Source organism: Aureobasidium pullulans (genome assembly GCF_000721785.1).
Source record: "Aureobasidium pullulans EXF-150 unplaced genomic scaffold scaffold_26, whole genome shotgun sequence".
NCBI lineage: Eukaryota > Fungi > Ascomycota > Dothideomycetes > Dothideales > Saccotheciaceae > Aureobasidium > Aureobasidium pullulans.
Window position 1 is genome coordinate 22,262 of NW_021941046.1, and position 12,849 is coordinate 35,110.

A 12,849-nucleotide genomic window follows, 5' to 3' on the forward strand; every position below is an offset into this window, starting at 1 on the left:
CCGAAGGGGCAAATTCGCGTGTACCGGTCTGCGGTAGCTCGGTACAAGACGGCGACGTGTGGGATGTGGAGCTGTCCTGATGATGGATACAGATGGATGGGAGGGGGAGAGTGTGGTATTACGCCTTCAATCAGCAGTGGAAGCCAAGCGAGCTGGCTTGTTGGGGCCTTCTGTCCTTCATCACTTGACCGGGGCAAGGCAGGCTTTGTTCGCAACCCCAAGTTGTCGTTGCGTGGAGACTGTCAACTCTGTTTTCCCTTGCACCTAATTTCATGTTTCGCCAAGACTGCTATATACATGTTTTATACCAGTCACTGTGATTTCCATGCGAGTCAGAATGCTTTGTTCTGTTATCCATTTCGTTCCGCAGCTGAAGATCAAACTTGTTCGTTGAAAATGCTGTCGAAGCAATTAGTGGCCTGGCATCCACGACTCTTCTCAGCCCGGCAGCCGCTCAAAGCGAAGCGCGATTCCGCGTCGAAACGGAAGTCGCTATCGAGAGTGTCGGTGCTTGGCGTCATGAATGGCCTTTTCGTATTTGCTCCTTCCTTGAATCTGTGCCTTTCACTATTGTGATTCGAATCCAGTCAGCAAGCTCTGCGAGATTTGTGAGACTTTAGTCCACCTCATAATCATCACTTCTTCGACCATCCACAGAAGAAAGAGGTCGTTCCACGCGTGAGTGGTTCTTCCGGGAAGGAATGCGGAGAGTCCAAGCTTTCCCTCAAGATCGGATAAGATAACAGATCTTACATCTTTTCCTGTTCGCAAGCCCAAACTTTTTGCCCAGCGAAGAAGCGCATTGTAATTATTTCATCCTCACATACCACAACCCTGCAAAAATGGCTTCTGTATACAAATCGCTGTCGAAATCAGAGAACTCCGGTTCCAAGGAGGATGCGCTGTCCACCGGGCCCAAGAACCGTCAAAGAGTTCTGATCTTGTCGTCGCGCGGTATCACCTACCGGTATGCGCATTCTTGCCCAGCTCTCAGAGCGCAGAAGGAATATTGAAACTGACGTTCTATCACAGTCACCGCCATCTTCTCAATGACCTCTACTCCCTCCTCCCTCACAGTCGCAAAGACGCAAAACTAGACACAAAGACCAAACTCTACCAACTCAACGAACTAGCCGACCTCTACAACTGCAACAACGTCTTCTTCTTCGAAGCCCGCAAAGGCAAGGATCTCTACATCTGGATGAGCAAGCCCCCGAACGGACCCACCGTAAAGTTCCATCTCCAAAACTTGCACACCATGGAAGAACTCCACTTTACTGGAAACTGCTTGAAGGGATCAAGACCTGTATTGTCCTTCGATGCCACATTCGACTCGGCGCCGCATTTGAAGTTGATCAAGGAATTGTTGACCCAGACCTTTGGCGTGCCCAAGGGTGCAAGAAAGACCAAACCCTTCGTCGACCACGTAATGGCCTTCACAGTCGCCGACAACAAAGTCTGGACCCGCGTCTACCAAATCAACGAAACCGAAGCCGGCAAAACCTCCGCCATCCCAGAGCAAGGCCTCCCCATGCCCTCCGCTACCGAAGTCACATCGGCAAAGGGCAAGAAGGATTCAGAGACCAAACTCAACTTGGTAGAGATTGGTCCCAGATTCGTCCTCACCCCCATCATCATCCAAGAAGGCAGTTTCGGTGGCCCCATCATTTACGAGAACAAGGAGTTTGTTTCTCCCAACCAAGTCAGACGTGAGGTCCGCGTCGCTCGTAGCGCCAAATACAACAACCGCGCCGAAGCAGTCATTGAGCGCAAGGCCAAGAAGGGTGACCTCGGCCTTACCACTTCCGGTGGAAAGACAAAGGAGGTCGACGAGCTGGACGAGAAGATGTTGTTCGCATAAGGCACGCGGTGATCGCGGAGAAGCTGGCAAGGAAGCAAGGAGAAAAGAGACTTTCAAAGCATGCAATGGCGTTATTTCGAATGGGACAACAAAATGGCGTTTACACTTTGTCGAGAAACTTGTGGAGACTTTGGTATATAAGAGAGGTTTTTTTTAGATTCGATACCCTTTTCTGGGCAAAGAGCAAAAGAGTGTGCTGTATGACAGCTCTGTACCACAACCTCCTTGATGAGTGTTTTTTAGTCTAGTTGGTAAACAGTGATATGTGCTGACAAACTGTCTTTCCGAACTCGACTAAACAAGACGTGTCACTTCTGCACGTATCAAGCCGCACAGAAGCATAGAGTAAAAGTAAAGTAGTAGTATCATGATATAGCTCTCCTGCACATCTCAACGAGACGAACAGAGCATGCGCAATGGTAGTAGTAAAGAAGAAAGCCATGAAAGTGGAGTTGTAGAGAAAAATAGAGGAAAGTTTCCTTTCCAGCCAACAACGCCTAAAGAACACGACCAGAAGGGTCAGTCAGCATTTTGCATGACTGCTCCTGATTTGGTGTGTATTCGTGTCCTCCCCATTGTGAACTGGTATCCCTTCCCAAGAAAAAAAAGACATTTGTGACATAAGAGAAGAAGAAAAGTGTGTGCCTAGACGATGGAAGAGTCCGTGGGCGCTGGTGATACGAAAAAGATGTGTCTCTTGGGCCTCTTGGTTAGGAAGGCAGAGGAGTCATGCGAGAATGGCGCTGTACCGCGATGTTCAAAGAGCGCGATCGACGCTCGGTGTGTTTAAGCGCTCTCGCTCTTGTTCTCGGTGTTCTCCTCTTCGGGTTTCGAGGCGGCGGTCTTTGCGAAAAGTGTGCGAGGCTTGACGGGGTTTCTGTTTCGAGCCTTGTTAGCCAGTGGTTCATTGATACTCTTCCGTGAATGGAGACGGTTCGATGGAGAGTCACAGACTCGATGATCGAGAAGCTCAATGTAGAGCTAGCTGTGGCAAGGGAGGAAAGCACTCACGACTTGTTCATCTGTCTTTGCTTGAAGCCCGAGAGCTTTTGACTGGCCGGGCTCATGATTGCGTCTGAGGGTGATACGTATGCGTTGCTGGGTTGGCTGTTGCTTGCATTGTTAGCCTTGCTCTTTCTTGTTGGTGCTGCCTACGCAGGCGCGGCACTGAGGTGGACCGGCGCCAGGATGGGTAGGGGAACGAAACTCACCCCTCGTTCTCACGCAGCTTGTTCTCGAACATCTGACGGTGGACGTTCATCTTCTCTGACTTTGCGCCAGTGTTGGTGTTCTCGGCCGAGTTGAAAGGGTTGGAGGCCATTGTCGCTGCTTGTGTGGTAGAATGTCTTGTTTCGGAAGAATCGATGTTTGTCTATGTTTTGTCTGCGATAGAGGCGATTGATGGTGTATTGGCTGTTACTGTTTGCTATGTTGTATGATGCGATGAGGAAGAAAGGTTGGTGCTGTAAGAGTGTTCAGGTTCCTTTGCAGGGTATTTGCGGGCGCGAAAGAATGACATCTTTCCCCTCAAAAACTGCTCTGCGTTGCTGAAGCAACCGTTTGTGACCCTCCACCCTTCCTCCCTCTTTCTTTCGCTCGACTCTGGTTGGTTCTTCCTACCACATTCATGGCAATCATGCCACGGTTATGATGCTCCAGGGCAACCGTAGGATGGTCTGGCAGATCTTTATAATACTGTTCGTGTCGTTGCCTTGCGCCTCCTGAGTGGTTCTCACCCTCGAGTCGTCCTCCTGGAGCGCGAGCAACTCATTCTTTGACATGTAACTAAAGTCGGTCGACAGGGTGGGGAAGGTAGAGGAATCAAACAAAGTGTTCCTTTTCCGTAGGCTTAGTTCTCTTGATCCTGGCATTCTCAAAAGTACGACTTGATCATCGAGGGGTTGCCCTGATCTATCGCATCTCCAGTCTGGCCATGGCACAGGAACCAAACCCATTTCCCGAGGCCGACACAACTGAAACTGCTGCAGAACTGTGAGCTTCTCAGAATACGAAATACAGACTGGCCGTTTGCTCCAACTGCATGCCATCAAGATGGATTCTGAACTTCACTGTCGGCACATGTTCGAGGTCACCCTGCTCTCCTACAACCAAAAATGGACCATTATCGAAATCACAATTTTCCGTAATACTCATCAACACTTCACAGCCTGAGCAAATATAACAACATCACTCTATGACGGCAGTGTACGCTCCAAAAACCTGCTTTTTGCCGTCCCATTATGGTATAAGACAAGGGCAATAAGCGAGAATGTGTGGTCAGCAGTTCCAAGAACCAGGATTGTGACCCCTGTCAAATCGCTTTCGAATCTTCTTGGAAGTTTGAAAGGCTGGCATCAATCTATATAGATTGCAAGAGTGGTTGTGTCTCGGGGCATTGATGCTTGTCTTGGATCACTATGGTAGAATTCACATCCCCCAGAGCCGGCCGTCCCGTAGCATACCATAAAGCGAATGGTCTGTTGAGATTGACATGCGACTATCTACACCTTGTCATCTTGGAATGTTCGCTCGGCCCCCATTCGCATGCCGTGTCTTCCATCGCTCATCTCGTACCGTGATGTCCACTACCGCCAACAATCATCTCCAATCGCTCTACACATCCAATCCAACAAGAAAGCATCCGCGGCTCCGAAAACTTACCTACGGATCTAACACTGCAAAACAGCAGAACTGAGCTCCCCGTATATCCTCCTTGACTTTTACCGAACATCGCCTTAGATTTAGACGTACGAAACCTTAGCTTTGACACGTCCCAAACATCGCAAAGTTAAGCAAAGTCTCCATATCACTGGGAGCCACCTCCGCCTTTTTACGAGGAAACTCAGAACGCGGAAGCGTCTTTGAGCATCAACCTCGCAAACATTTCCTTGGCGAGACTTTGGACTCCGCAAATCTACTGGGCCTACTTCTGCCAACTTTTCTTGGGCCGAATCGTGTGAATGGATCTTTGATTCTGTCTTTCGATCGTGGGTGGTTGGAAAGTTTATTGGCTATCTCGATGGATGAGAAGGATGAGGGTTTGATATCGCTTAACTTATCTATGTATTTGGGAAGGCGCCTGTCATGCGTCAAAGACACGTGGGAGGAGAAGCCAATTGGAAGTGCCTCGGGAACAGGGCAAAGGGAAGTGAGAGTTGAAGACAAGAGGAAGTCTGCCTTCTCCAAACAACGACCCTGCTTCATGGATTAGACCATTGGTTTAGAGCGAGAGGTTTATCTCCTGTCAGCAGCACCATCACGGTGATACTCCGATCGCTATCCTATCTGATCAACATGCTCTCAACCTCCTCTAAAGACATGTCTCGACCATGACCGTCGTATCCACCAGACTGCATACCGTTGACACGGCAGAGCAGTACGCATCCCCGTATCCCCGTTGCCAATTGCGCCATATCTGGAATACTGTGCGAGCGCGCAAGCCAGAGTTCAGATCTTGTTTGAAGGAGGAAAGCCTGGAGACACTCGATCCTCTCCAAACGTGTACGAAGGAAACCCGTTTTTTACGTGCGCAGATGTTCGGCAGAGCAGTTGAACGCTATTGGAGATAGAGGTGTCGTGGAGGCTGACGGTTTTAGGATTCACACTCACCGTCAGCTCCTCCTCTTCTCGGCCTTTGGACAAGCAACAATCACCTCAGATGGTTGTCGTGTATGATGATTGTCTCATAGATAGGATACGAATGACTTGAGTTTAGGATCGACCGCAACACGCAAGCTCGACATTATTATGCGCGTGCAGGTTGGTCGTTGGAATCTGCGATCCTTGTCATCCATCAGGTTAGACGGGCATACACTACCCTGCATGCTTGTATGCATCTCTTCCTGCAAAGATACGGCATGTACGACAGGAGGTGCAGCAACACTGCTGCAGCTGCTTCAAACATCTTCTTCCTCCTCTCCAGCGGTCCAGCCGCCTTGCCGATTCACGCAGCCTTGCCAACCTAAGGTAAAGAGTGCAGTGCCGTGTGTGGGGATTTGCTCGATCGTCGAATCGTTTGAATCAAGTGGAGGCACTTCGACGCGAGCCGTGTTAGAAACTCTGTCAATCACCTCTTTCGAAGGTGCTCTGCTTCTTAACAATCAATGACGTATCATCGGCCGACGCGAAGGGCTTTTGGGCAAGCCCGTCGCCGCGACAGGTTTCCCTCGTGCCGGTCCCTGATCTACAGACGCGCCCCCAGTCATTCCACTAAATTCAAGTTACGCGGCGCCGGCTGTTCGCTAAGAAATCTGTATCTTGGAATGAATGGTCTTGTAGATCTCCCAGACACCAACCATCTCTCTTCTCCGAGTCATGCTCTTGAATCACGAAGGTTGCATAGCTTGCTGCTTTGCATTCCTTCAAAGGGGGAATTGAGATTGCAGATATCAGATCAATCTTCGATGGTGCCAGCCTTTTTGTTCCCCTCTTCTCAAAGGTGCAGTAGGTGAGAAGTCAATTGAGATCACAGCCCACACATCCTTTACGAAAGAACCTCTTTTCCGTGAATGGTCCTTTCTCGGCCGGGGGGTTCAATCTATTGGAACTGCTCTGTTGTAATAATATGCCCCGTCGGAGGTCCCGTCGATACTTGCATCATCATCTTCGCTCATCGCTGATTCGAATGACATGCTCATGACTGGAGAAGGAGCCACCCTTATGAGCCACGGCACACGAAGCAGCACATCTCTCGTGTCCATCAAACAATCCACAAACCAGAAAGGAAGGTGTGTTGTGTTTCGAAACCCGCACCATCGCCCATCATCATACAAGACACTCAGCTTCCGTGCGACCGCGACCGCCGGCGTCGTCAGTATCCGCGATGCTTTCGGACGGTACTCCGCGCCCAGCTCTGCCCATCGCGAGAGTCCAGAAGCCACTGACCCAACTCACCAAACTTGCAAGCTCTCGCATGCACACCGAGTCAATCCCGCATCCACGATGCGCGATTCACTTTTCATGTTTAATTTCCCAGCGACTCGATCAAGAAGACTTGGGAGGGAAAAGTGAATTTGTACCTTGCCTGCCCTGCCATGCCATGCCATATTCTGGTAACCCAGTCGCGGTACATAGTACACAAGTGCCTTGACAAGCGCCTTTGTGTGAATTGCAATAGCCCTAAAATAGTCGCAACGTCACTGCATGGACGGCGTGCAGAAGCCTGGCAGAAGTTCCAAATCGTCTTTGCATCGGATCGAATCCCTCTGCGCACTCGCGAAAGATGGCAAGTAGCGGATGTAGGAAGAAGGGCGAGCAAGCGTGCAGGGCAGGAGTCAGGACGGCGGCGGGAGCGTAGCAGGTAGAGTGTTTTGTGTGTGTGCCCTTTTTCCGTACACAACACGTTTCATGGCGCCCACCGAATGCATGCATGGAAGAAAAACAACAGAGCTAAGAAGTATTCCTGACAAGAACCTTCCAAGAAAGGGCTGAGAAGGATTCGGGAGCAAGAGAGCGGAGGGGCAAGTGCAGTAAGAGAGAGACTCTGGGAAGGATGATGATGGTAAAACTAGTCATACAATTCGCCTCTCTCAAAAGGAGGATAGTCCGGATATCTACATGTATACAAAGGTTGAACAGAGAAAAAAACAGGACAAGAAACCGCGCTCAAATGAACAGAAAACAGAAGACAGAAAAACAGGCCCATCTAAACTCCCAAATCCTATAAGCGCTGCAGACAAAGGCAATAAAATTCACATCTATAACACCTGAATGGGCCCATTCGCAGAAAAATCAATCCCGAAGAAAACCAGTCCGGTGCATCGTGTAAAACCGCTAGATAGGAAATAATCGATATTCGTAAACGTCGTGCTGGGGTAAGAAAGTAAAAAGTTGGGGTGGTGGTGGTGGTCGCGCGCGAAGGATCGTTGTCTTGCACCGTTGCCGGCTACACGTGTTTAGAAGGATGCGCGATGCTCCTGGGGGACCATGTAGACGGGCGAGCTGAATGTCGGTTGCTCCGGCATCGTTGATGAAGACGATAATGATGGTGCCATGCCCATGTTGAGATGTTCCATGCCGTTGGACATGCTGTATCCGCTCGATGCGGAGCTGACGCTTGCGTAGCTGTTGCGTCTGGTGTCGAGGTCATCATTCTCGAATTTGAGACCAAGGCCGGTGGTGCTGATGCGGCGGTCCTTGCCTCTGCCTTTGATGCCCTTGTTGCAGTTCTTGTAGAGACCGGTAAAGTACTCCCACATCACCTTCTCCCACGTGCTGACGTGGTCGCCCTCGTGAAGGTTCTCAAAGGTCTGTCGGAGTCTGCGGATAGTCTCTTGGTGGAACTTGTTCTGGTGACTCTTCAAGTTGCCGAGTTGGGTAAATTGCTTGTTGCAGTCGTCAAGACGGCATGTGAAAGGCTTGGCTGCAGTGTGAACAATCTTGTGTGCTCTCACATTTCCTCGCTGGGCAAATGTCTTGCCGCATAGGTCGCAGCTATACGGACGCTCTCCAGTGTGACGACGCTCATGTGTCTTGAGGTTTCCAAGCTGAGAGAAACGCTGACCACAGCTAGGCTCTTTGCAGACGAAAGGCTTGACGCCAGTGTGTGCCCGTGTGTGGATCTCGAGATGTGTCTTTTGGTAGAACGATTTGTTGCAATCCGGCATTGAACATTGGTACCTCTTTCTGGGCTTGGGCGGGCTTGAAGCTTCTGTAGGCTGTTCCCTAGGCATTGGCTTGGCGTACATTAGCCATCATGCACAAGATCATACGACCATTAAAAGACTAACCTTGCTCGCTTCTTCTGCTGCTTTGGTGTGCTTGGATTGGATGGCCTTCATCAGTGCATCGATGTCAGTGGATGTGGCTGTGGTCGGAATGTCGTCCGATCCAGCTGAGCTCGCGTTGTCGGTTTGCATGTAGGCAGGAGTGTTGAAGAAGACTTGACTGGGCAGAATGGGTGATTGCTCATCCTCGGACTTGATTAGAGGCGGGCAGCTCTCGATACTTGACTGGCTCTCGCTTCTCATGTGCGACATGTTGATTGGAGGCATCTGCATCTGGTCGAAAGTCTGCCATTGGGGAACGGACTCAAGAGGAGGCATGGCCGGCATGCTGCCGTTGAAGTTGTTGGCGAGGTTGAAGTGGTTTGTGTATGAAGTATCCATGGCCATTGGGCCGTGTTGGTATGCCATGGCGTTGGGTACCATGCTAGGTTGTGAGTATGCGTTCATGTCCATCATGGCGTCCATATCCGGAGCTGTCTGAATAGGAATGAAATGAGAATTTGACATGTGAATCTGGCCTTGGTGTTGTGCCATTGGGTCCTTGAGATTCAAATTGTAGGTAGGCATATAAGACATCATGCTGGGACTGTACTGAGCGTTGCTGACACGACGGCGACCCAGTAAGCTGCCAGCAGTTGTTTGGGGATGTACAGCGGCCATGTTGCAGAAGTTGTGAGTTTGCTGTGGAGATATGAAAAGGTGGAAGGGTTGTTGGAACTGGGAGTGGACTGCGAGGCTGAAAGAAGCTTTCTTCTGGATCAACTAGAAGAATGTTGGATGTGGATAGGAGAAAAAAAGAAGAAATGGGTGGTATAACAGTCAAAATGAAATAGACATGGAGCAGCTTCTAACGTAATGGGGACAAATAGAGACAGAGGCGGGAGCAAAGGTACAATTAAAGACCTGGCTATCGGATTTGGCAGTTCGTACAGTACCCAAAAGGCGCCAAAAACGTGGGATGGACAGGCGCATGACGAAAGGTTGGTGGGTACCAGGAAACAACCCAAGACGGGGCAACACACACGACGAGCCGCATAACTGGCTGGTCGATACAGAGGGATAGCTGCAGAGTGAGTAGATCGAGATGTTAGCGGCAGAAGTTAGCAGAAGCCCGGTGTCTGGCGGGGAACGATGGGGGCATGATGTCAGGGTGACCGATCTGCAAGGCCAACCAATCCCATCCGGCCCTATCGAAACAGACACACAGGCGAGCGAGGGCCAGGGAGGAGCGACCAAGACGGCAGAGGAGGCTCCCTAGCTTATCGCGGCTAGACGGTGCCCGCCTACCTGTTACCACTGTTCCGGGTGCTGCGCGGACGACGTGCGTTTTGCGGTTTTCGCGGTTGAGTACCATCGCCCAAACCAGGCGCTAATGCTGCCTCCGATCGCATTCCGTGGACAGACAGACCTCTCATCGTCGTTTGCGCGCGCGCTCGCGATGCGAACCGCAGTAGCGAATGGCAGACGAGTGATGGCGGGTCGCTGTCGAAACATCGACGATGTGGCATCCGATAAGTGTCCCGTTTCCTGACCCATCACCTTGTCTTACACCCACACTATGACACAGCTCTGCTTCCGAGTCCATGTCTGGCAGACTGGGGTGCAGACGGGCTCCACCTGCCAGAGCCTCTGCAAAAGTATCCACAAGACGACTTGGCCTGCCAGTCCAACCTCATTTCCCGTTCGGACTTTCTCTAAATTGTTCCACAGCACGAACTCTTCACCACCTGCTTTTCGCGATCGATGTGAAACGACAATCATCAATCACAGACGGTGGTGCTCCAACAGTGACCAGCTGCATGAAATGAAGCATGCCACGCGACAAGTCACAACCTCCCGCGTCGCCAATGGCATCAGTGGCTTGCCCAATTGCATAAACTCGAAATCCTTGACTCCCTTGATTAAAAAGGACCTCGTACTCTCCGTATGCTCCTTCCCCCGAAATCCAACGATCCAATGTCCACGCGCCTAAGGAACAAGGCCGTCATTCTATTCGACACGCGCCTCTGGGCATGCATCCACAACATTAACTTTGATCTAAAAGATATCCCCGAATCGTCCTGCATTCCTGGATGCTTCCTGTTGTTCAACCACAACTTTTTGACTGCCGCCATACAGATTGCATGCTCCCAAGTCTATATTGAGTGATCAATTACCACGCACCAGATTCACATGATCATATCCTCTTGCTCACCGAATAACACAAGTCATTCATTCATCTGCTTCGTGACTCGCGACGAATGGTCTGTCGACCTTTGAGCTGATATCTTTAAAGTCAAACCAATGCGGTACCAGATGGTCATCTCAGCTGCCTGCCCCTCCCCAAAACCTACAACTCGGTTGTCCATGGCATGTGCGATATCGCTAATCCGCTCCAATGGCACTGTGAGTGACTTTGCACGAATCCCAGCAGTCTGTGAATAATTCATACTTGTTGTACAAGATTCTGCTTGCCTCTCTTCCCTGTAGCAGGATGCAGTCTTTTGACTGGGAGCTGAATGACAAGCCTACCAGCTTGGTGCCCATATCATGTATCAGAACTGAATTTCGGGATTCACTCCAGTCAAACGTGGAACTCAACTCAGCCTCGAGTTGCCCAGAAAATGACCTCGCTTATTCAGGACATGTAGACTAACTCAAGCTCTTTTAGCAATTCGATGCTGCAAAGTAGGGAATAGGAAGCTTTCCCATCGACTGATCGGGTGCAGTTTGATCGATTAGGATCAGTGAAAGTAAAGCCGACCCGCTAATGTCGCATAACGTCACAGTTACCGCATCGCTACGAGTTGTTGGGTTTGCGCGATCCATCTTCGGAAACTGCAAGGACATGCTAAACATACAACACGCTGGAGCTGTCAAATCCACCTCGTCCTTCCGTCCAACCATTGGGGTGATGCACTTATCAATTCACTCCTGATTCAAAGTTTTAACGGAAGAGTACAGGGTCTTTGAGACACATCGACATTGAATGATGTGAATGCGAATCACCTCATTCTCAAGGACTATCCATCACACCGTTATTCCTATGTGACGCAGGACTCGGGTAACAACATCTGCCTTCCATGCTGATCCATGTGCGCTACTGTCGCTGGCGTCACTGCGGTGTCAAGGCACAGCCGGAGTACCTTATCAACTCCCGAAGCTCTCAAGGATCTGACATCGACAGCTTGGCTGAGGCTCTGCCGTTGTTGAATCTTATCATCCGCAAAGGTTTACGCATGCAGCGAATCCATCGGAATCGAGAATCTGTTCGAGACTCCCAAGTTTGTGGACTCTCCAAGTTCTACGGCCGGTATCTAATCGCTGACTTGCACCACGATGGCTCATGTCCAACCTCGATACGAAGGATCAAGCCGATTTCCAACCCAACGACTTTTGCCCATGGCCAGAGCATCGCAATGTGACCTCCGCCAATCCCATATCTGTCGACGTAGACGGTGCGTCAGCAGAGTGGAATGTGGGTGGAAGAGGCAACGCTCTACAAGCATCACGCTGTATCCGATGCTGGACATGTTCGACAGCCCCGCCGGACGCAGCCCCGCTCGAGTTGCAGCATGCCTCATCACCACCCACTCTCCTGGCAAGCTGCGTGTACGTCTCTCGACAGCAACGTTTGGCTGTTTGGGTTGCAAAGGTCAGCGCTCGTCGTGGCATGTGTGGTCGGTCAGTGTGGGACTTGCCAGTATCACACATGTGACTTGTCAAAAGAGTTCCAGCGCAACAATGCAAACAAAGCGCCAAAGAATCCTTTGTAGATGTGCTGTCGAGGAGAGGAAAGTTCCATACGTGCGTAGGTAAAGCGTCTGTCAGATCAGAAGGACAGCTCTGTCGAGCTTTATACTGCTGACACTACACGTCCACAGACATCTTACTGAAGCCGAAGGTGTTACACGCCCAATCTTGAGCTACTCTCACAGCATCAAGCTCCAATACCGAGATTGCGGCTTACACGTACCTTTTCTTCAAGATGTACGCCAAGAGAGTAGGTCAATTTGTACCCCAGAAGTCCCCGGCCAAGCAGACGAATTGCGAAACTTTGCGGAGGCGGAGGTGGTCCCGAAACAAAGGCAAAAGGGTGTGCTACCGAGAACCTCCGCTCATGGTGGTCAGATCTTGAAGATACATGCAAGCGGACTTTCTATCCGTTGATTGCCGCCGCATCCTTCGCGAGCACAAGCTAAGCAGGAGCTCACTCCTTCACATCCTTGCGCGAGGCAGCCACCGTCAGCCATGGCTTCTCACCAGCAGGATGCATATTCCTTG

At 50.6% G+C, this 12,849-nt stretch overlaps 3 protein-coding genes across 3 annotated transcripts; 1 reads left to right on the forward strand and 2 right to left on the reverse strand.

Moving 5' to 3' along the window:
- Positions 1-842: 842 nt before the first annotated feature.
- Positions 843-2,177, forward strand: M438DRAFT_408824 (ribosome biogenesis protein-like protein Brx1; the record flags this gene model as incomplete). The annotated part of the gene is made up of 2 exons (XM_029909980.1): positions 843-967; positions 1,033-2,177. 2 exons carry the CDS (start codon positions 843-845, stop codon positions 1,859-1,861), a joined length of 954 nt encoding a protein of 317 aa, XP_029756383.1. The 3' UTR covers positions 1,862-2,177.
- A 284-nt stretch (positions 2,178-2,461) lies between these two features.
- Positions 2,462-3,303, reverse strand: M438DRAFT_326479 (uncharacterized protein). The gene is made up of 3 exons (XM_029903127.1): positions 3,073-3,303; positions 2,873-2,968; positions 2,462-2,738 (listed from the first exon to the last, which is right to left on the reverse strand). Exons 1-3 carry the CDS (start codon positions 3,180-3,182, stop codon positions 2,648-2,650), a joined length of 297 nt encoding a protein of 98 aa, XP_029756384.1. The 5' UTR covers positions 3,183-3,303; the 3' UTR covers positions 2,462-2,647.
- A 4,452-nt stretch (positions 3,304-7,755) lies between these two features.
- M438DRAFT_281957 (uncharacterized protein) lies at positions 7,756-8,829 on the reverse strand (the record flags this gene model as incomplete). Its single annotated transcript, XM_029901275.1, has 2 exons — positions 7,756-8,535; positions 8,590-8,829. 2 exons carry the CDS (start codon positions 8,827-8,829, stop codon positions 7,756-7,758), a joined length of 1,020 nt encoding a protein of 339 aa, XP_029756385.1.
- Between the last annotated feature and the right edge of the window lie 4,020 nt (positions 8,830-12,849).